This window comes from Talpa occidentalis, unplaced genomic scaffold, assembly GCF_014898055.3.
Source record: "Talpa occidentalis isolate TD23 unplaced genomic scaffold, MPIMG_talOcc4v2.1 talOcc4.7, whole genome shotgun sequence".
Lineage (NCBI taxonomy): Eukaryota > Metazoa > Chordata > Mammalia > Eulipotyphla > Talpidae > Talpa > Talpa occidentalis.
The window spans coordinates 77,513,909-77,538,962 of NW_023605083.1; the positions used below are offsets into that span (position 1 = coordinate 77,513,909).

General features: G+C 35.8%; 1 protein-coding gene across 2 annotated transcripts in view; it reads right to left on the bottom strand.

Annotated features, from left to right (window-relative positions):
* LOC119231826 (contactin-associated protein-like 3) overlaps positions 1 to 25,054 on the bottom strand; it is a 218,772-nt gene that overhangs the window by 179,659 nt on the left and 14,059 nt on the right. For both annotated transcript variants that reach the window (XM_037493608.2, XM_037493607.2), the window contains exon 2: positions 2,500 to 2,610. In XM_037493608.2, the coding sequence (XP_037349505.1) occupies positions 2,500 to 2,610 (111 nt within the window). The remainder of the gene's footprint in view (positions 1 to 2,499; positions 2,611 to 25,054) is intronic.

Sequence of the window (25,054 nt, forward strand, 5' to 3'; positions counted from 1 at the left end):
AGAAGAGCACAAGGGATTATGGTGATGGTTCATGGGTGAATTGGTGGGAATTTTATGGGGAATACACATTGATGGAAAAGATATAAATTAAAAAATAAAATAAATTAAAAAAATCAGGTAATCTCACATGATTTTCATCATTAGATCATACACAGAATTGCCAAGAAAACTGAAACTCCTACATAGGAAAAGTCACTGTCACCATTATAGTAATCTTTATTTTATACTGCCATATCTTTTATTATAATAATCTAAACTGAAGTTAACTAGCATTTACAAAAACAAAGTAAATGCCCAGCCATACTCTGAGATGCTGACTTTTAACAGAAAACATACATATAGGTAATCCTTCAGAAAAATAATGACAAATTGTGTTATCTAAGTCATGCCTTAATAATGGGTATGAGATCAGGAGATGCTATCAAGGGATATTTAGTGAAATGCATATTGTATGCAATTAGAGAAAAAAAACATAAAAAAACCCTCATCTTCTGACTACCACTGTCTTTAGAAAACTAACAAATTTTCCAAAAGAGTAGTCCATATAAAGAAGTATGGTTTTTAGTACCATTTTATAATGACTGCTTATCACATTCAGGGCTATTAGTTTATTTAATTAACTGTAATGGAAACAAGTCAATTTTATTTATTTATTTAAAAATTTTCCTTCTATAAATTATTATTATTATTATTATTTTAATTTGTGTAGAAGAACTGGGGTGTAGGCCAGAGGTGCTGGGAGTGGGGGTGGTGAGAGGATTCACCAGAGACAGAGTAGGGAGTAGAACAGGCAGATTTACTAAAATACACTGCTAAGGGGAGCAGTTTGAGCCCTTGCTGGGGATCAAACTCAGGCCATAGTGGTGACAGTGCTGATATATAACCCCTGAGCCACCAGGGAGGCCCAAGTCAATTTTAACTTTAGGAGTTTCCATGTAACCTATCTATAAACTTCCCAAGCCATGACACTGACATCACTAAAGGTCTGAATCACAATTTTCTCTCCCTGAAAACCAGAAACACAATTCACAATCCCCTTGGGTTTCTTTAAACTAATTAAATACAGAATTCTTTTAGTTTTTACAATCTCCCGGTAACTACTGGAAATTTTAGATTTTAAGTTAATATCAATCACCAAACCAAAAATGTTTAGTTTGATAATTTAATTTTTACTTGAAGTCTGGTTTCAATCACAAGGTATTTGTTTGGGATGGCAAAACTAATTATGAATAGTGCATAGTGCGTTGAGGAGTAAGCTCCTCTTACTCATATCTTTTTCATGGTAAAGGACCATGGAGGGTAGATATGGACATGCTCTCCTACCCTAAGCTTTCTGTCTTCCAACTCTTCCTTAGCAATCTGTTTAATCCAGGTGCCCACATATGATTCAAGACTTTCTTAAACTATTATCTTCAAAACACAAAAGAAAGGGAGAGAAATGCTCAATTCCATAATAATACCTTCAGAATTTATAGCAATACCTATATATGAGAAATCTCTTGCCAACTTAATATACCACAGAAATGTATTGGTGAGCTATTACATATCAAATTCCTGCTGAAACTATGGTATTTAAAATATTTGTCACTGTAACTAAAAATTTTGGAAGCTCAGTCACTCTGGCCAAAAAAAAAAAAAAATTAGTAAGTAACACTGACAAAGCTCCAAATGTTAATTGAAATTTTTACTGTCTGAACTAATCTTTTATTTAAAAAAAAATCCTCTAAAAGTTGGTGAAACATTTGAATTTTAAGTGTATGAATTAAGTTATTTAATCCATAGAACTATTATTTGTGCAGTAGAAGAAACAATTTATTCAATGACACCCAAGTAGTATGAATCGATTAGCACATACCCAAAAAATAAGGCAATGGCTCCCTTCCAAACTAAGGAAGGGACTCTATTTTCATCACAAAGCGTCACCTGGTCTCCCAAGCCAAGTGTTGGAAATGGAGTTATATTCCCATCATATTCTATGGCATCTTCACACCCCACAGAAACAATACAGTGACTTGTATAGTTTTACCACAGGGGCTATAAGTGGCTTATTTACTTGTTTTTTTGAATTATTCATGACCAGCACTAGCCTTTACTATAGCCTGCTCTAAAATTAAAAGATGATAAAATTGGAAATAATCTAGTATTTAATGAATTCTACTTGTACATCCAAGAAGTGTGTTCCTTCATCTATGAAATAATATAGTGATATAAAACAATATTACCATGAGAAAATAAAAGAAATTTAAATATAATTCCTTTCCTATTTGTGACTATTTGTGAGCAATCAGTAGAGAATAAAGATATCAAAAAAAATAATCCCTCCAAAATTCTATAGTGAACAAAGAAAGCTAGTAAATCATAACATGATGAAGGTATTGTCTTCACTTTCATTAAATTGCATAATAATTTTTGAGCTTTAAGAATGAATACTAAAAATGGAGATCATTCTCTCTGGAATTGAATTATGGTGGAGTAACAAAATGATAACAGCCGACTCACCATCTCTGCGATTAAGACTGGCAAATCCGGGGCCATGGCTTGGAGACAGCTCAGAGGAGCTACTGAATGATTCCCGGGGCAGGGCAGATGCCAGCGGAGTATCACAGGTATCTGTGGGAAACGCCATGTTCAGATTAACACATTGACGAGTTTTCTTTTCTTCTTCCTCCCACTATGCCTTTCTTTTTAGCTCATAGGCAAGGAAAATGCTAGAACCTATAGCAAACTGAAAACCTTGTATTGTTTAACAACATTTACTTAAGAAAAATAAAAACCTTGATTGGTAGCATTTGTCACTTTCCAAAGTATAAGTATTCCAATTGCAGCCAGTTCATCGCTGTCAATGACACATCACTAACCATCGAGTTGGCATAACATCGATTACATACAGTACTTCCATCCTGCAAATACCAATAGCCTCAAAATAAAGTAAGTGTTGAGTTTGGAAAATTTATTACTTTTCTTTTTAAAGTGATTTACTAAATTGTAATTTTATGTAATTTAATTTAATTTAATTTAATTTAAGATTTTTAAATTTTTTATTTATACAAGTGCTGGGGTACAGGCCAGATGCACAGGATGGTGAGAGGATTCACCAGAGACAGAGTGGGGAACAGAACAGGCAGACTGACGAAATGCACTGCTGAAGGGAGCAGCGGGCGAGACAGGAGAGGTCTGCCGCGCCATGTGGGATTCTTGCCCGCCAGCTGGCCAGGATGAAACCCGCACTGCAGAGGCTGCGGACAGCTTCACAGCATGGCACTCAACCGCCTGCACCACCAGGGAGGCCCTGTGATTTAATTTTAATAGTGGCTGTATTTTAAGAACTGGCTTGCAAAAATAATGAAAAGTTACTGATTGGGTCTTGCCAGCTCCTAAAAATTGACCCTAAATCTGTTCCTGAGTGGAAAAAGTCAGTATTATCTTTAAAATCAGGAAGAACAGTAATCACTGTTTCTACTGAACATTTCACTGAACATCTTATCAATACATAGGAAAATGTAAAAAAAAAAAATCATAGATTAGAGGTGGGAGGCAATTGTTATTTTGAGATGATGCTTGCATAGGTAAAAAGTAATTGACTAGCTTAATGATTCAATATACAAAAGCTATTTTAAACTCTATAGTTACAAAGCAAACGCAATAAAATAGCAATTAGTAATATAAGCTATACAGTAAGTATGAATCTTATAAAAGAGAATTTATAAAATTATTGTGAAAATTGTACTGAAGGATATTAAAGAAAAACTAGATAAATGTAGACTACAATGACCATGAATAGGAATACAATACTTTTAAGTAATCAACTTTCCCAAGTTTTTAAACTAAAAGATTCATTGAAAGTCTGAGGAAAAAGACTGTTACAGATGGTTTCTTTCATTCTTGGAATATAAATAACAAAAGAAATAAAAGAAATACTCAACATAAACAACTCTTAGACTCTGGGAAAACCACTCACCACTAGTGGGGGTGAGGGAGGATCCTGATGGGAGGGGAGGGCAAGCTGATAGTGGGTGGTTTCTGGAGATTTGGTGGAAGACAAGTGAAACATGTCCATATGCTGAGGTGTGAAGTTGCACTCTCAAACTTACATATTTTTGTATAAACACATGGCAAATCAATAAAATTTTGATGAGGAAAAAAAATCCCAAGACATTTTTCATCGAATCTGAAGCCATGAACCACTTAGTTCAGAGGTTCTTAACATGGGGTACAGATATGATTTAAGGAGTCATGAAAACATGAATAGAAAAAATCATGTCCTTATTTTTACTAACCTCTAGCTAAAATTCAGCATTTTCTTCAATCATGAATATAGACAAACCATCCCATTTTCAGTAGTGCCTATATATATGTTGTAGTTATTTTTATAGCAATCATTATTGGTATAGACATCTAGAAATAATGCTTATGTTCCTCATTGCTTCAAAATAATAGTAGTTATTGAACTTACCACTAAATCTTATTTAATGTGTTAATAACCATGGAAAATCATTATACATTACAATTTCTAACATACTGATAATAGTGTTTCAGTGTAATTGGTTTTCATTGTAATTCTATATATTCATTTTATGCATTTACAAGTATTACTCCGATAAGTGGTCAAAGACTTCAGCAAAATGCCAAAGGTGCCCAGGGCACAAGGAAGGTTAAGGAGCCCCTGTGTGAATGTGTGCACTGGAAGGACAAGTGGCAGACTTATTACTAGGGATTATTTCTATTTCAGAAAATTATAAAAGAGGGATTCACCATTAACTAGACTAAATCAATCCTAGTGGAGCAGTTTATCAGAGGCAACACCAGGTCCCCTTATGGATGTAAAGAGCTTCAGGGAAACTAACCAACTTCCTCAAAGTCATTCAATGGGTTAAGGTCACATGAGGATTTGCTTTAGTAACTGTATAATTTGAGAAACCTACTCCATTGCCAGCCTGGCTGGCAGAAAATATTTTATAAATCTCCAGACCCTTGCTCTCCATACCCTCTGCTCACACCTTTCTCATCTCATCCTACCCATTTCATCCTACCAAGTGTAGACTATGGGGTTAGGTGGTGCGGTTTACCCAGTTGTCTGCTTTTGGGATGTTACTCATACTAATATTCGACTCATAAGTTTGTGGTGAGAATTAAAATTATTTGCCCATATTAACATAATAAAATAGGTACTCACATACTAAATTCCTTCAAAATACCACATAAGGAAGTCTTTCCCCATAGAGAGATATAAAATGCAGCTTTCAAAGTTTCAAACCATACTGAAACCATCATTCCTTAATTCATTCCTCCAAAGAAGGTATATGAAGTTAAAAATAAAAATAAAAAAAAAAGAATAAAAGTCTTTGCAATGTAATCTTTTCTTTTAAGGAGCAATTTTCTGTAAGTATTTTTAATGGTATTTTTCTTTATAACCCATTGAGATCTAAAAATCAGATATTCTAAGGGACTCCAAGAGAGTCAAATTTGAGACTGTGTGTGTTCAAAATCTAGTTGGCTAATTCCATAAGGCTCTTGGAGAGGAGTGGTTCTTGATAAGAACAGTGTTGTCTGTGCATTCACCATTTTCTAGATAAATACATGTTTATAAGGTAGAGACTCAGCCAAGTCAAACTTTGAATCTCCATTAAATATTGTTTTCAGGGCCTCCCCGGTGGTGCAGTGGTTGAGCGCTGGGTTGTGAAGCTGCCCACAGCCTCTGCAGTGCTGGTTCGATCCCCAGCCACCAGGTGAGGGTCCCACATGGCGTGCAGACCTCTCCTGCCACCCGCTGGTCCCTCAGCAGTGTATTTCGTCGGTCTGCCTGTTCTGTTTCCCGCTCTGGCTCTGGTGAATTCTCTCACCCTCCAGCGCTTCTGACTGTACCCAGTGCTTGTATAAATAAATAAATAAATAAATCTTTAAAAAAAATATATATATATTGCTTTCAATCTAAAGTATCTATATTTTATACTAAGATTCTTGGAGCAAAAATTAATACTCAATTTAATTTTATTTTCCTGGCACCAATATAAAATATTTGAATTCCACAAGATGAACATTATTATCAATAATCTGATAAATCCCATTTCTATTCCAAAAAAGATGAATCCTGAAATGCTTCAAAGCTGTAAGAATTATTCACAGATAATTACTTTTAACAAGTGAAATGGCAAAAGAATTCTAAAGAGCAACTATTTATCACTTAGGGGAAAAACATGCCTAGTACAGATAACAAGTTTATAAGAATTATCATATGAAAACAAAAAGTATAATAGTTAAATAGGCTAAAGCAATTTTATATTTTTCATAATAACCACTCAAATTAATAGAAATTATCTTAAAATATGCTCTCAATTTTGAAATAGAGTCATTCCTTCCTAGGCTCAAATGTATTCAAGATTAGTTTCTTAGTGAAGTTTAAGAAATGTAAAGGAAAGGTGATGACTCACAGTAATATGTTTTAGAGAAAAAACAAACATACTATACATGTTCGTGATTTATGTATGATTCAGATCAGAGTGAGGGACATCCTGTGTGCATGCTTACATAACAAATTCATATCATGAAATTCTCAAGCCTTGTCTCAGGATCTGTACCTACTGGACCTATTGTTATGCAGTTTTAATCAATTTCCTATCATTTGTTCTATGAGCAGAACATCATAAAATGATATTTCAGTTTCTCTTTTTAAAACATATATGTTAACACATAGGTGAAATCTTAGAAATACAGAACTGCCCATAGCTAAAGAAAATATAATCATTCAGTCTTCCCAATCTAAATAAAATAATCTGAGGTTTTTTTCTAGGCCTTTGACCTGCTCCGCAGCTACCTACATTCACCCTTATCCACAAATTAAAAAAAAAAAAAAAAAAATTCTGTCAGAATTCACTGGTTAGTTACAAAACTATCAGTACTGCATTTTTTGTTATTATAATTAAATTTTACCTGCTATTCCCTTGTTAAGTGGATTCATAATGATGGTGTTTCTACTTTTAGATAACATTTATAAAGTGCCTTATACATTTTTACGAAAAAAAAATTACTTCTAAAATAGTATAGTCCAAATGTTGAAAGGCAAATGTCAGTGAAGATTTAACGGTGAAAGTACCAGTTAATAAAAAGAATTCCTGCCTAATGATCTGCTTTTGAACTTTCAGAAAACCTGTACTCTAAATATACACAATCAGTTTTTGAAAATGCCTCCCCCTGAGAGCAGAAATCAATGAATTTGGAAACTGGGAATCAGTGAGAAAATCAATGAAAGCCAAAGCTGATTTTTTGAAGAGATCAGTAAAACTGATAAGCCTCTAGTCAGTCTAGCACAGAAAAAGAGAGGACATGATTATTAACATGAGAAATGAAAGAAAGGACATAAATCACATAGATATTAAAAGGATAATAGGGGTCTCCCTGGTGGCGCATGGGTTAAGTTGCAACACTATCAAGCTATAGGCAGCCACTGCAGCATGAGTTCCATGAGGCCAGTGAACTAACCCACATGGTGCAGCAGACCTCTCCTGTCTTGCCTGCTGCTCCCCTCAGCAGTGTTTTTCAATAAATCCTGCTCTGCTCCCCATTCTGTCTCTGGTAAATCCTCTCACCCCCAGAAACTCTGACCTGTACCCCAGTTCTTGTATGCATAAATAAATAAATCTTTAAAAATAAATAAATAAAAGGATAATTAAGAAATAATATGAACAACTCTATGCCTACATATTTGATAATCTAGATGAAGTGAACCAATTCCTTGAAAGACACAATCTGCCAAATTCACGAAAGAAGAAAGATTATTCACAAAAGAAGAAAGATCGGCCTATACCTATTAATGAATTTGAATCAATAATTAATAACGATCTAAACAGAAAGCACCAGGCCAAGATGGCTTTACTGGCAAAATCTCCTGAACACTTAAGGAAGAAATCATACTAATTCATAGTATCTCTTTCAAAAGCTAAAGGCAGAAGGAATAATTCTTAACTCTTTCTCTGAAGCCATCATTATCCTAATACCAAAAGTAAACACAGATATTACCAAAAAGGAGAAATCTGTAGACCAAAGTCTCTCATGTACATAGATTCCAAATCCCAAACAAAATATTAGAAAATAAATCCAACAATCTATTGAAAGAATTATATACCACAAACAAGTGAAGCTTATCACAGGTATGCAAGGCTGATTTAAAATTCACAAAAATAATTAATGCAATCTATAAGCTAAAGAACCACATGATCACATCAGTAGATGCAGAAAAAGCACCTGACAAAATCCAAAACCCATTCATAGTAAAATCTCTTAGGAAAATAGGGATAGACGTGAATTTTCTCAATTTGATAGAGAATATCTGTAACAAACCTAGCTAACACCATACTTACTGGTGAGAAAACCAAACCTTTCATGCTATGATCATGAAGAAGGCAAGGACTTTCCCTCTGACCACTTCTTTTCTACATCTTATTGGAAGCCTTAGTAAATGCAATAAGAACAAAAAGAAAATAGAAAAGAAACAGATTGGGAAGGAAGAAATCTGTCTGCAGATGACAAGATCATATATGTACAAATCCAAAAGATTAAAAAAAAAAAACCTGCTGGAGTTAATAAGTGATTATAACAAAGGCACAGGATATGTGGTTAATAGGCAAAAGCCAATTGATTTCCTATATGCCAGCAATGAACAAATGCAATTTGAAATTAAAGATAGTGTCATTTATATTAGCACCAAAAGTATGAAATATTTAGGCATAAAATTAACAAAATATTTATAGACCACTATGAGGAAATGTACAAAACTGTGATAAATGAAATCAATGAAGAAATAAATGGGGACATATTCCATGTTCATGAGTAGTTAGTAGTTCAGACTTAACACTGTCAAGATTTCAGTTCTTCTCAATTTGATATATAGCTTCAAGGTAATCTCAGTCAAAATCCCAGCAAGTTATTTTGTCAATATCAATTGACATATTCTAAAGTTTATGAGAGGGAAAAGATCCAGAATAGCCAAAACAATATTGGAGAAGGAAAAGGTTGGAAGACTGATGCTATCCAACTCCAAGATTTACTATAAAGTGATAGTAATCAAACAGTGTAGAACTGGCAAAAGGATTGTCAAACAGATCAATGGGGCAGAAGAGAGACACTATTAACTGATCTTTTACAAAGAAGAAAAAGCAATACAATGGAGTAAAAATAATCTTTTCAACAAATGGTGCTGGGACAATTTGGTTATGCATAAACAGACACATGAATCTAGACACAGTTCTTTCACCTCACACAAAAATTAACTCAAAATTGATCATAGACATAAACATAAAGCACAAAGTTATGATCTTCCTAGAAGATAACAGAGAAGAAAATCTAGATGACCTAGTAATTGGCAATGATTTTTTTTTTGATACAACATCAAAGGTAATAAAGAATAAGCTGGCCTCTTTAAAATTAAAATTCAAGTGTTCTGGTTTGTGAAATAAATGACAAGAGAAAGAAAAAGCCACAGACTGAGAGTATATATTTGGAAAAAAACACATCTGATAAAGGACCATCATCCAAAATATACAAAGTGCTCTTAAAACTCAACAATACGAAAACATACAACTGGATTTAGAAAATGACCCAAAGACTTTAACAGACAGCAGCTCACCAAAGTTTTTCAGATGGCAAATAAGCATGTGGAAGGAGGCTCCACATCATATGATAGAAATGACAATTAAAACAACAATGAGATACCATTGTTGGAGGACCCTGCACCCCTAATCCAGGCCAAGAGGCCAGCTGATGACAAGCCACAGGTCACCCCACCACATAGGAACAAGCAGCATAGACCCAACTCCATCCCCTGAAATCTATAACAGGACCTCAGCTGTGACCCAAACCCTGCCTCTGATGTTTGAGTGGGATTTGGAGATAGTGGACCACGGGGTAGGGGACAGAGTGAAGCAGCCGTTTTAGGGAGCTCCTTAGAAAAGGAAGGGCATGAAGGCTGTGGCCATATTTTGCTTGGCCGCAACTCTGGACAATTTCCCTGCTGACTGCCAGGCAGGTCTTCTCTATAACCTGTCACTCACTGCAGCAGCAGTGGCCCACAGAACTTTGACCCAAGGGGCCAGGTGGCCCCTCATCAGCAGCTGCCCCATAGTCATTCCAATGGCCAATTTGCAGTCCCAGCTCCTGCTAGAGAGCCACCTGCGGTTTCTCAGCACCAACACTCAATAATTGGACCTTATGCCTTTACCCATAGGTTTTCCCCTACCTTGTTAAATAAATTGTTCTTTTTTCTGTTTTACAGCACCAAAGACTTCATTTCTTGTTTATGGTTATGGCAGTGAGTGCATGGGCCTAGAGTTGGTAAGAGGGGTTCTGACCAGTGTTAGTTTTTAGGCCTTTTACTGGATAACACCACTACACACTGATTAGAATGGCCAAACTCTGGAACATGGACAACTCCAAATGCTAGCAAGAATGCAGAGCAGCAGAAACTCTCACTCATTGCTGGTGGGAATGCAAACTGGTACAGAAAGTTTGGAATCGTTTGGCAGACTCTTAATAAATTAAAGATATTCTTGCCATGTAATCCAGAAATCACGCTTCTTGGTATTTACCCCAAAGTGGTGGGTAAACGTATGTCCATACAAAAAATCATAGTGTTTGCAAAAATTTTATTCATAATAGACAAAACTTGGATGTAACCAAGTTTGTAAGCATGCAGTCTTCATTTCCATGCTGGGTAAGTTGTAGGGATGTGATAGTGAGAGACAGGATGGATGGATGGATAAATGATGATAGATAATAGATATAGATAGATAGATAGATAGATAGATAGATAGATAGATAGATAGATAGATAGATCTTGATTGGAAGCAATCAAGATTGCATGACTCTAGAAAGCTCAGAGGAATCAAAATGCTAGAGGGAGAATTGTTCCCATTTTCTCAGGTTGCCCAGCTTCAGTGCCCTAAGAAAAAAATGCTTTAGATCTGCTTGATAGGCAAATTTTGATGATCCAAATTATTCCCCCATGGTCACTGAAAACTTATATTCAGCAATAGGAAAACAGTCCCAATGATAGGGATGATTCTAAAATCACAACTTTTGCCATTATAATGAATCATCCTGTTTCTCTTACAAGGATCAGCATGTTTTTGTAAAGAGCCACCATTTATCTTTATTTGCTCAACTTCTATGGCAGTGCCTGCAACATGGTAAGTATCTGATAAATGTTTACTGAGCTAAATTAACTATAGTTCCTTGTACAACTTTCTTTAATCTCTGTGTCTGCTATATATCAACCCTGATATAAATTGAGCTTAAACCAATGCAACAGCGAAATTAAGCATGCAGTCTTAATTTCCATGCTAGGTAAGGGGTGGTTATGTGATAGTGAGAGGCAGGATGAATGGAGGAATGGATAAATGATAGATAGATAGATAGATAGATAGATAGATAGATAGATAGATAGATAGATAGATTGACAGATAGATATATATAGAAGAAGGACAGATATATGGATTCACAAACACATATGAACATACACACATACGTCCTTAATTTACCTACCAGGTACATAGATAGATATAAATGAAGGGTTTCCACTAAAGGAAGGCATTGGCCATGAATCATTCACTTCAGAAGACATTCTTGTTTCTGCTTAAACAACACATCAATAAAATTCAGCAATCCATCACATTCAGACATATTTTTCAGAAAAAAATTACAGATTGAAAAAATAGGACATTTCTGCATTAGAAGAAACTAGCATCTCTAGATCTGTCATTGAATGCACTGAAACTCAGGGGAGACACAGGCACAGCAGTTTTTCAGTCACTGAAACCCAGAGGACCCTTGTACATACATTAAACTGTGTGGTTTTCAAATAGAAGAGTCAGAATGAAACAAGTGTTCTGGCTTAAAGGTGCAACCGTGCAAAGCTGGGAGGGGGTGGTGGTTGTCAGTTTATGGGTCCTTACCCATGTGTTTATAAAGGTCAGGGTGCAACAAGAATAGAGTTTATTAACAAAGGGTAAATTAGAAAAAAGGAAAGAATTTTTAGGGCCACAAATGGCTGGCTGTCCTACTCCAGATAGTGTCAGCAGTGTCCAACAGTGCAAATCAAAGGCTGCTCATGGAAGATGATATTGTCCCTTTAACAAGAGCCTGGAATTGGTGGCATACCAATAACTGGTGGATCGGGAACCAATTCACAGTGGCAGCTGGAGGTAGTTACAGGTAGAGCTACTGAGGCAGCACCAGAGCAGTGCAACAGAAACCCGAGGGCCAGGCCGGACAGCACTGGACACAATAGCACCAGAACATGGTGCTGGATGAGCTAGACATAGGGGCAGTGGTCAAGGGGTGGAGTCAGAGGATCAGGAATGGTACACAGCTCTCAGAGATGCTGGGAACAGGCCAAGAGCAGACAGCACTTTCAGTGGTGGTGCTTGAGGACTAAGCACCAGTGTACAGCTCTTTCAGGGATGCAGGCATAGGCCAGCAGCACCAGTCATCAGGCATGAGAAATGGTCAGGTTGCTGCTCTAAATAGAGATCAGATCAGATCAGATCAGGTGTCACAATGAATGAAGGTCTTGATGAATCAATGTAGGTCTAGAAGAATGAATGTTGGATGAGTTTCCCAATCAGCGAATGAAGCCAGCACTGCAACAGTTTATATTTCTTTCAGGGTGCCCAATTTTCAAATGGGATTGGTTTGTTTTCAAAACTGCTGCTATTCCTAAGACTTGATTAGATTGACATCTGTGAGAACTCAAATCTGATCAGTCCTTTTCCAAAACCTGAATGGTGCAAGTCCAAGTTTGAATCTCAAAACCACACTGGCAATAACCCGAAACCCCACCAGCATGAAAGCCGTCCTGCACTGAGGCTGGGCAGCTTTGCTTCAGCTGTTGGCCCTGAAGAGGAGAAAGGCAGGCAAGCACCACTGCATCTGAATGGTGCCAGCCAGGTTTAAACCTGACCTGTGGGTCTCCAAAGCCACCATGGTTTTCCAAAACCCAAACCCAGGTAGTGCTGGATGTTGCGGTGGGCATGGGGGCCCCACAGCAGAGTCAGTCATGCCCTATTGCATCCAACTGCTGAGGCAGGTCTCAGTGGGGCTGGGAAGGCCTGTGCACTCAGTTGCTAAAGGGGAGCCCAGCAGCAGAGGTGGTCACCCCTCATCCAGGAGAGTTAAGATTTCAACTATCCAAAGCTTATTAACTAGAGAAATGCCTTAATTGCATACAAATTTGAAATATTCATTTCATTCATTTGAAATATTCATTTCAAGAGACAAATTCTAATGGTTTACAAACTGTATTCAAATGTTAACATTGTTGCAGGCCAAGTAAGTATGCAATTTAAAAAAAAAAATCATATATTGTTCAACTGAATTGCCTAAATATGTAATTGTCCTAATTACATAGTTTGATTCTATAAAGTTTGCTCTTATGTAAGTTGTTTCATGGAGCAAGTACCTAACAAATGCTTGAGTGAATAAATTATTTTGTAACTTTAGAAAAAGAATTTATCCAGCTAGTTTTTAAATGTCCTCTGCTTAAAATTAGACTATTTTTAAAAATTCCCTCCCTATTATATGATCAGAGAACCACTAAAAATTGCTACACAAATGTTTTAAACACCTATAATATACATATAATGACATAAATGACCAATGGTTTTATATTCAGAAGAAATGTTTCTTCTGAAAGTCTTTGTAACTTTATTTTGTTAAAGATTTATTTATTTATACATACAAGAACTGAGGTATAAGCCAGAAGTGTGGGGGGCTGATAGGATTCACCAGAGACAGAGTGGGGAGCAGTACAGACAAATTGACTAAAATACACTGCTGAGGGGAGCAGCAGGTGAGCTAGGAGAGGTCTGATGCACCATGTGGGTCACCTCCCTAGCCGGGGATCGAACTCATGCTGCAGTGGCTGCAGATAGGTTCCTAGGTTGCGTTTTAACCCCTTGGGCCACCAGGGAGGCCCAGTCTTTGTAACTTTAAAACCTTACCAAATTTAACAAGAACTCCAATAACTATCCTATCACATTTGATCCATGTATATAATAATTGTGAATTTTTAAAGTAAGACTTAGGTTACATGAGAATTTTTTACACCATTGTGGAAAGAATATTTGGTTATTTGGTCATTTTCTTTGGAAAGAGTTGAAAATAATGTAAGCGAAATAACATATCCCAAAGTTAAGGACTCGCTGTTTAATACTAGAATGAGAAATCAGTATATATGCCACAGCAATAATAAATATTTGGTGTTTTAAATAATTAACAAGGAAGGTCTAAAAGCTTTTCTGACTACTAATACAATTCCATGTACACACTTTGTTTTACAAATTGGATGTGCTTTCCTTTTGTTTATCAGCCCCCTCTTCCTTCCTTCTTTTCTGAGATTCAATAAGGAACAGCTCTGGGAAAGATTCCATAGTTACTGGTGGCAAGTACAATAAATCCATTCTAAGCACCACCCTCATAAACACCAGTTTTCCCATTTTGTTGCAGCAGAAAAACACAGGGCAGCCATTTTTTGTAGCGTTCCAAGAATGTATACAAAATGGGTAGGTGAAAGGGAAGATTTTATATTAAGATTTTATATTAAGATTTTATATTGTTTGTATTCAAACAATAATGAAAGTTATAATAGAATTAATTCACTGGGAAATGTCTTCTAGTTTATTATACTGAGATACTATTCTAGCATTACTGTTTAATGTAATGTTTATCTAAAATTATTTAAATTTAAATAGTAACAATTCACTGAAAATTTGGGGCTCTGCCAAAACAATTTCCATATAACAATCATTTTGTTTAATTGTTCATGTTTATTCAAAAGTATAGGTCACTGCTGCTATAGAGTGGTAAGTCCAGTCATTTTTAAGGGTTTGTGTGTCCAAATGTGAGATCAGAGAGAGAGAGAGAATTAAATGCAAAATTAGATTACTAGTGAACAAAGCTGTGCATTCTCAGGTGTCTCATTAGATACACTTATAGACTATTGAGAATTATTTTCATGGGCTGCAAATAAACATCTCTTAACAAAATTTACATAAAAATGGTTTTCTCTAGACTTCTACTAACCTTCCAACTTATGCTGTTCTACAACACTCATGTCAAAAAGGAGGTGAGGGCCTCCCTGGTGGTGCAGGCAGTTGAGGGCCACACTGGGAAGCTGTCTGCAGCCTCTGCGGCACGGGTTCCATCCCCGTGGGCCAGCGAGGGTCCCACGGGCACAGCAGACCTCTCCTGTTGCACCAGCTGCTCCCCTCAGCAGGGTGTTTCCTCAGTTGTCCTGTTCTGTTCCCCGCTCTGACTCCAGTGAATCCTCTCACCCTCCCGCATATCTGGCTTGTACCCCGGTTCTTGTATAAAAAATAAATAAATCTTAAAAAAAAAGGAGGTGAAATATTTTAATTAAGCAACAAATAAAACTGAAAAATTCACAAGATGTGCTGAATTATACCACCATATTTGATGGTCTAAAACATGATCTCATTTCTAGGTGTGCTTTTTAAATGTTTTCCATTTATCTAACTCAATACAACATGAACTTTTATAATTAAAATACGTCATTCTTTTTCATTTTAGGAAAGTTTTCCTCATTTTTATTAACTATTTCTTTGAAACTTGTTGAAACTCACTTCACACTTCATTGAATACATAAATATTCCATATGTAAACAAAAAAACTGCATAATACTCCCAATTGCCACATTATGTCCATAAAAACCAAGTTTACTTTCATAAACTTATTTTCATATTTACACCATATAAGCAGATCTTAAATCTGGTGTGCCCTCTTAATCCCCCACACCTCTGGCCTACACCCCAGTTCTTGTATGCATAAATACATAAAAATAAATCTTTAAAAAAATAAAATCTGCTAATCTGGCAAGTCTGCTAATGCCAAGAAAACTTCAATTTTTACAGATGAATACATAATAAATATGAGAAATAACTAAATATATTAGTCACTCATAGAAAAATGTTTCCTTAAGCAATTTATTAGCATAATAATTGTTGAAATTTCATCAGTGTACAAATAAGATGTTAAGAGCATGAATTAACCCAAATCTTCCCAGGGGTAGGGGCGGGACATTCATTATTCATTATAGCTATCACAGGGCAGCTTGCACTGGCATCCATAAAAAAAATGGGTGTTAAATATTTAGTGTGTGAAAAAAATCCGTTCACTTCAGTGATTTCATTCACTCGCTCTAAAGTATAAAGACACTGTAAACCAAAAATACAATATTAGATGAAAGAACAATAAGTGAATACAAAAAAAGCATCTTATTAAAACAGAAAATATGACTTAATGAGGAAAGTTTCATGATTTAGACAGGAGACAGGATGCAAAACTATTTTGTACTGATTAGCCTTCTATTTTTTTTTAAAGATTTATTTTTTTTTTTATTTATACATATGAGAACTGGGAGGTAGGCCAGAGTTGCAGAGGGGTGAAAGGATTCACCAGAGACAGAGTGGGGAACAGAACAGGCAGATTGACTGAAATACACTGCTGAGGGAAGCAGCAGGCGAGACAGGAGAGGTCTGCTGTGCCATGTGGGTTAGCTCCCTGGCTGGGGATTGAATTCAGGCTGCAGTGGCTGGTGATAGCTTGATAGCGCTGACGCTTTAACCCCTGGACCACCAGGGAGGCCCCTAATCTTCTATTTTTAGCACAATACTTAATCCCAATTTTTATAGTGTCTAGATTTAAATTTTACTTATTTCCCAAAGAAGATTAGCAAGATTAGAATCTCCATCTTTATCCTCACCACCACATAATCTCATTTATATCATCAGAGATTTTAGTTTCCGATAACTTATTTTTCAATATCCACAATAATTCAGACTTACCAAATATCATTATGTTTATTAGTTTGACCCATTGGTTTGTGATTACTGTCCGTTACATTTAATTTCATTCTGAATAATTTTCTCTTTATGAAGTGCATTTCGCAATTTTTTTCATAAAGTTTACAGATACCAGGTAGCATAACTTGTTTAAATATTTAACAGTTTCAACAAGTCTTATGATGTTCTAAATAACAGTTTGACTAGTTTCCCCATCTACTATTTATTTCTACATTTCTTTTTGCCACTGTTATTACTGCTATGCTAAAGTCAAATTAAACTTCATTCTTTTACATTATTATCTTTGATGGTCTAAAACATGATCTCATTTCTAGGTGTGCTTTTTAAATGTTTTCCATTTATCTAACTCAATACAACATGAACTTTTATAATTTTAATTTATAATTAAAACACATCATCCTTTTTCAATTTTAGGAAAGTTTTCCTCATTTTTATTAACTATTTCTTTGAAATTTGTTGAAATTCACTTCACAGTTCATTGAATACATAAATAATCCATATGTAAAAGAAAAACCCGCATAATACTCCCAATTGCCTCATTATGTCCATAAAAACAAAGTTGGAAATAATTTATTCAAATCTCTTTTTCATTATCACTTCATTTTATTTCATGTTTCTATTTGTCCATTTTATAGAGTTTTTTCCTTTCCCTTTCTTCTTGCTTTCTTTTCAGTAGATTGAAATCTCTACCACCACCTGCACTCCATGTTTTTTTTCTGTTGGTTTGGGATGTATATACCCTATGGATATTCTATTAGTGGTCCTCTTCAAAATTTTACATTGCCTTCCATTTAATAATTTAGCAAAGCCTAAAACTAAACAAAACATACCAAACTTCAACAAAAATATAAGGACCTTAGAATACTTGAAGTCTGATGACCCCTTTCATATTTTTTAATTGTTCACTGAGATTTTTAATTTAATTGTTAATTTGTCTTCTTTTAATTCCACCAACTGCATGCAAATGTTGTTGACACATAACTTCAATGTTGTCCAAATATGTGATTAGATTTGTAGACCTGTCCTTCATTTGCTAGCTACTAGATTTGGACAATTCATATACCACCTTCTTTAATCATTTCCTTTCTTTTTTTCTTTTTTTTTTAATTTATTTATATAAGCAATGGGTGCAGTCAGAAGTGCGGGAGGGTGAGAGAATTCACCAGAGCCAGAGCAGGGAGCAGAGCAGGCAGAAGGACCGAAGTACACTGCTGAGGGGAGCAGCGGGTGGCAGGAGAGGTCTGCGCACCATGTAGGACCCGCCTCTGGTGGCCGGGGAGCAGCCAGGGATCGAACTGATGCTGCAGAGGCTGTGGGCAGCTTCGCAACCCAGCGCTCAATGGCTGCGCCACCCGGGAGGCCCTAATCATTTCTTTTCTTTAGCAAAGATTTGTTGATCTTAAATGCGCTTCGATTTTACTTTTCTGTAAATGACATTATCTCAATTTCATTCTTCAAAGCTGAAGGCACTGAGTCTACAATTTTGGGTTGGTTATCATTCATGCACAGAACTTTGAGAATTTCCCAGTCTTTGCTTTTTATTGTTGTTTGTTTTTCTTATCTCAGGCTTCCTTTAATGTCTTCTCTTGATTCTGGAGTTTTACAGTTTCAATATAAAATATTGTAGAGCAGACTTCTTTTTCTTTTTATTACTAGGGATTTGAGAGACTTTCTGAATCCAAACACTGGTGACTCTTTAAGTCTGGGAAATTCTAACAGATTCTCTCTCTGTGTCTCTCTGTCTCTCTGTCTCTGTCTCTCTCTCTCTCTTCCTCTCTACCCCCCTCTTCAATATACAAGCATGTGTTCCAACACTCTAATAAGATGCTAGTCACAAAACCAGGTGAGAGGGTAGCTTTGGCTACTGGATTGTATTCTTTATTTTTTTATTTTATGTATTTTTTACATCATTTTTAATTTTTGCACAATGTATGCATTTTCATCTTGGTTATACTCCCCATACAATTCCCAACCCCCTTATTTTGACCCTACTCCCTCCTCCCCTCCCCTACCCCTGTTATGTGTCTCTGGTTTATAGTTGCTTATTGATTTTGATTTTTACTTTATTATAGATTGTATTCTTAACACACCTGCTCTAAACCCCTGACTTTATTCTGTGTGTATGTGTATGTGGTTTTTATTTTTTATGTCTTTAGAACTTTTTGTTTTGAGTAACATTGTTTTACAACACTGTTTATAACTTGGGGGTACACATTCATACATTGTTAGATTTATGTCCACCACCAAAGCACACAGAGTCCTCTGCCACAGACCAATGGTCACTCCTGCCTTTTATATCTATCCCCCATCCTACCCTACCCTCTGTAATAGACTCGATTCTGCAGTCATATGTCTAGGGTTGGCCTGTTTTAGTTTTGTTTGTTTCTTTGCTTTCATATGCTTTGCATATGAGCAAAATCATCTGATACTTGTCTCTCTCCTCTGGCTTGTTTCACTTAGCATAATTCCCTCCAGTTTCATCCATGTTTTTCAAATGGCAATATATATATATATATATATATATATATATATATATATATATATATAAAATTTTTTAGCTGAGTATTATCCCATAGTGTCTATATACTACATCTGTCTTATACACTCATTTGTCATTGGGTACTTATTTGTTTCTATAACTTGCCTATTATAAGCAGAGCTGCAAAAAACTTAGGAAACCATATATCCTACAAGTTAATGTGTTTGTATTCTTTGCATAGATAACAAAAAGTGGAATTGTTGGATCATCTGGCAGATTTATTATTATTTTTTTTAATATGGAAACTCCAAATTGTTGTCACTAGGAATGGGACCAATCCACATTCCCACCAACAGTGCTACACTTGTTGCATGTGTATATTTTGATATGGGAGGTATTATCTCATTGTGGTTTTGATTTGCAATTCCCAGATTATAAGTAATGATGAACAATTTTCATGTACCTGTTGGCCATCTGAATTTCCTTTTTAGAGAAGTGTTTATTTAAGTTTTCTGTCCATTTTTTATTGGACCACTTGTTTTCATTTGTTGAGTTATATTAGTACTTTACAAATCTTGGTTATTAGATCCTTGCTGGATGTATCCTGTAAATATTTTCTCCCACCCAGTAGTGCATCTTTCCATTTTAATTATAGTTTTTTTCACTGTACAAAAGCCTTTTAGTTTGCTATATTCCCACTTGTTTATTGTTGCTTTCACTTCCCTCATTAGATCTGAGGTCCGAAATGGATCCCTAACGCTGAAGTAAAGGAGGATTTTGCCTATGTTTTCTTCTATGCATATCATGGTTTCTAGCCTTACAATTATGCCTTTAATCCATTTTGAATTAGTTTCTGTGTATGGTGTGAGATAGCAGTTTAGTTTCTTTTCATTTTTCTGTTTCTTGTGCATGTGACTGTCCAGTTTTCCTAACATGGTATGTTGGAGAGATGTTCCTTTCTCTATTGTATACTCATGGCTTCTTAGTCATAGACTACCATGTAAGGGCGGGACTTACATTCTGGGCACTCAGTTCTATTGGTCTATGTGTCTATTTTTATCTTTATTCCATACTCTTTATTTTTTTAATAATAAATTTTATTTTTATATTCCCCATACAATTGCAGCCCCCCTATTCTGACCCCAATCCCTCCCCTCCCGCCCCTCACCCCCCAAAAAGTGTCTCTGGTTCATAGTTTTTGTTCATTTTGATTTTCACTTTCTTATAGTTATTCATTTTCCTGGTCCCTTATTTAAGTTTTCTAGATTCCTGCTATGAGTGAGACCATCCGGTATTTTTCTTTTGCTTTTTGGCTTATTTTGCTGAGCATGATCCCTTCCAGCACCATCCATGTTGCTGCAAATTGCATGTGTTTATCTTTTTTGAATGCTGAGTAATATTCCATGGTATATATGTACCACATCTTCTTGATCCAGTCATCTATTTTTGGGAATTTGGGCTGTTTCCAAAGCTTAGCTATTGTAAATAGTGCTGCTATAAACATAGGGGTGCAGGTGTTCTTTGGAGTGGATGTTTTTTGTCCTTTGGGTAAATCCCTAGGAGTGGAATTGCTAGATCATATGGAAGCTCTATGTTTAGTAGGTCCAGAAATCTCCACACAGCTCTCCATGGTGGTTGGACCAGTTTGCACTCCCACCAGCAGTGCAGAAGAGTTCCTTTTTCTCCACACCCTCGCCAACATTTGTTGTTGCTAGTTTTTTTAATATGTGCCATTCTCACTGGTGTAAGATGGTATCTCATGGTAGTTTTGATTTGCATTTCCCTGATTACAAGTGATGTTGAACATTTTTTTCATATGCCTGTTGGCCATTTGCATTTCCTCTTCAGAGAAGTTTCTTTTTAGCTCTTCTGCCCATTTTTTGACTGGGTTATTTTCTTTGTTGTTGCTGAGTCTCATCAGCTCTTTGTAGATTTTTGTGATCAGTCCTTTATCATTAGTGTTGTGTGCAAAAATGCTCTCCCAGTTGGTGGGGTTTCTCTTTGTTTTTGTTATTGTCTCTTTTGCTGAACAGAAGCTCTTTAATTTGATGTAGTCCCAGCTGTTTATCTTTGCCTTCACTATCACTGCTTTGGGTGATGTGTCTGTAAAGATGTCTTTGATGTGCAAATCACGTAGTGTTTCGCCTATATTTCCTTCTAATAATTTTATGGTTTCAGGTCTTATGTCTAGTTCTTTAATCCATTTTGAGTTGATTTTTGTGTATGGTGTGAGGTAGTGATCAAGCTTCATTCTTTTGCATGTAGCGACCCAGTTTTCCCAGCACCATTTATTGAACAAACTTTCTTTGCTCCAATGCATAGTCTTTGCTCCTTTGTCAAAGATTAGTTGACCATAAATCTGTGGGTTTTTTTCTGGTAGGATGGCCATTTTAATAATGTTTATTCTTCCAATCCATGAGCAGGGGATGTCCTTCCATTTCTTTGTGTCTTCTTCTATTTCTTTTAACAGCGTTTTATGTTTTCTTTGTATAGGTCCTTTACCTCTTTTGTTAGATTTATTCCCAAATATTTGATTTTTTTTGTTTCAATAATAAAAGGGATGGTTTTTTTGATTTCTTCTTCTTCAGATTTATTGTTTGTGTATAGGAAGGCTAGTGACTTTTGCGTGTTGATTTTGTATCCTGCCACTTTACTGAACTGATTGATGAGTTGAATTAGTTTTTCTGTGGAGTTTTTGGGGTTCTCTATGTATATTATCATATCATCTGCAAATATTGATAGTTTGACTTCTTCCTTGCCTATTTGGATTCCTTGGATGTCTTTCTCTTGTCTTATTGCTCTGGCTAGGACTTCCAGTATTATATTGAAGAGCAGTGGTGAGAGTGGACATCCTTGTCTTGTTCCAGATCTTAATGGAATTGCTTTCAGCTTTTCACCATTGAGAATGATACTGGCTGTTGGCTTGTCATAGATGGCCTTTATGATGTTGAGGTATGTTCCTTGTATCCCAAGAATTTCAAGGGCTTTTATCATGAATGCGTGTTGCACTTTGTCGAAAGCTTTCTCAGCATCTATCGATATTATCATAAGGTTTTTATATTTCGTTTTGTTGATGTGTTGGATAACGTTGATTGATTTTCGGATGTTGAACCATCCATGTGTCCCTGGAATGAATCCTACTTGGTCGTGGTGAATTATCTTATGGATACATTGTTGGATTCTGATAGCTAAAATTTTATTGAGGATTTTTGCATCAGTGTTCAATAGGGAGATTGGCCTGTAGTTTTCCTTTTTTGTGTTGTCCTTGTTTGGTTTTGGTATTAGTGTAATGTTGGCTTCACAGAACGTGTTTGGTATTGTCCCTTCCTTCTCAAATTTTTGAAAGAGTTTGTGAAGGATAGGCACTAATTCATCTCTGAATTTTTTTTAGAATTCATTTGGAAATCTATCAGGTCCTGGGCTTTTGTTTTTGGGGAGTTTTTTGATTACTATTTCTATTTCACTGCTTGTAATTGGTCTGTTTAGGTGTTCTATTTCTTCTTTATCTAGCTTTGGGTGATTGTAGACTTGTAGGAATTTGTCCATCTCCTCTAGATTGTTGAACTTGTTTCCATACAACTGTTCATAGTAGTTACTGATTATTCTTTTGATTTCTGCTGTGTCTGTTGTGATTTCTCCTCTTTCATTTGTGATCCTGTTTATTTGTGCTTTCTCCCTTTTTTCCTTTGTGAGGCTGGCTAGGGGTTTGTCTATTTTATTTATTTTTTCAAAGAACCAGCTCTTGGTTTCACTGATCTTTTGGATTGTTTTTTTTAGTTTCAATTTCATTTATTTCTGCTTTGGTTTTTATTATTTCTTTTCTTCTACTGGTTTTGGGGTTTTTTTTGTTGTTCTTTTTCTTGATCTTTGAAAGCTTTGAGATTAGGTTGTTTCTTTGAGTTCTTTCTTGTTTCTTGATGTGAGCTTCTATTGCTATATATTTTCCTCTTATTACTGCTTTTGCTGCATCCCATACATTTAGGATATTGGTGTCCTCCTTGTCATTCAATTCAAAGAATTTTTTAATTTCTTCTTTGATCTCCTCATTAGTCCAGTGGTCTTCCAGTAGTGTGGTTTTTAATCTCCATGAGGTAGGATAGTTCCTTGCCTTCTTTTTATGGTTTATTTCTAGTTTGATGCCTTCATGGTCAGAAAAGATGGTTGATATGATTTCAATCTTGGTGTATCTGTTGATGTTTGTCTTGTGCCCCAGTATGTGATCGATCCTGGAGAATGATCTGTGTGCACTTGAGAAAAATGTGTACTCTGTTTTTTGGGGGTTTAGTGTTCTATAGATGTCTGTTAAGCCCAAATGCTCTAGGTCCTTATTTAGAGCTTTAGTTTCTTTACTTATTTTTTGTCTTGTTGATCTATCCATTGTTGATAGTGGTGTGTTGAAGTCTCCCACTACGTATGTGTTTTCTCTGATGTCTGTTTTCAGAGAGGACAACAGTTGTCTGATATATTTTGGTGCTCCTTCGTTAGGTGAGTATATGTTAATGAGTGTTATTTCTTCTTGAAGTATTGTCCCCTTGATCATAATGTAGTGACCATTGGGGTCTCTTTTTATTTTTTTGAGTTTGAAGTCTGTTTTATCTGATATAAGTATAGCTGTTCCTGCTTTTATTTTTGATCCATTTGCTTGTAGGATTGTTTTCCATCCTTTAACTTTGAGCCTATTTTTATCTTTTGTAGCTAAATGTGTTTCCTGGAGACAGCAAAAGGTTGGGTTTTGTTTCTTAATCCAGCCTGCAACTCTGTGTCTTTTTATTGAAGAGTTTAGTCCATTTACATTTAGAGTTAATATTGATATGTTAGCATTTGTATTTGCCATTGTGTTTTTCTTTCCTTTGATTTTATTTATTTATTATTTTAATAACTTTTTTTTTTTTTTGGCCTTCTTTTGTTGTTATTCGTCCCTCTGAGGTTCTGGCTTTAGGATTCCTTGTAGTAGTTTTTGGAGTGGGGGTTTAGTCGTAATGAAATTCCAGAGTTTCTCTTTGTCTGGGAAGGTCCTTATTCTTTCTTCATAGAGGAAGGAGAGCTTTGCGGGATAGAGTATTGTTGGTTGGCATCTGTTTTCTTGGAGTCTGTTGACTATGTCCCTCCACTCTCTCCTTGCCCGTAGTGTTTCTTCAGAGAAGTCCGATGTCAGCCTGATTGGTTTTCCTTTGAATGTTATCTGTTTCTTCCCTCTAGTCAGCTTCATTATTTTTTCCTTGTCCTGGCTTCTTGGGAGCTTTACTATTATGTGTCTTGCTGTATTTTTCCTTTCGTCGTGGAAGTTTGGTGTTCTTCTTGCTTCTTGTATATCAATTTTCAGCTCCTTCTTCGCATTTGGGAAGTTCTCTTCAATTATCTCCTGGAATATTTTCTCTGTTCCTACATCTCTCTCCTCTCCTTCTGGAATTCCTATAACTCTTATATTTCCTTTCCTCATGGAGTCAGATAGTTCCCGAAGTCTTTCTTCGTTCTTTTTCCTTCGTACTTCTCTTTCCTTTTCTGTTTTGGTTCTTTTTATTTCTGTGTCTTCAAGAGTACTTATTCGTTCTTCCATTTCATCTATTCTGCTTTCATTGCTTTTCCCAGAGTTCTTTAGTTCCTCCATTAATTCTTTGATCTCCTGCATTTCTTTTGCTTCCCTCTTTAGGGACTCAATTTCCTTCTTCTGATCATTGTTTTCCTTTATGAGTTCTGTCATTTTTTT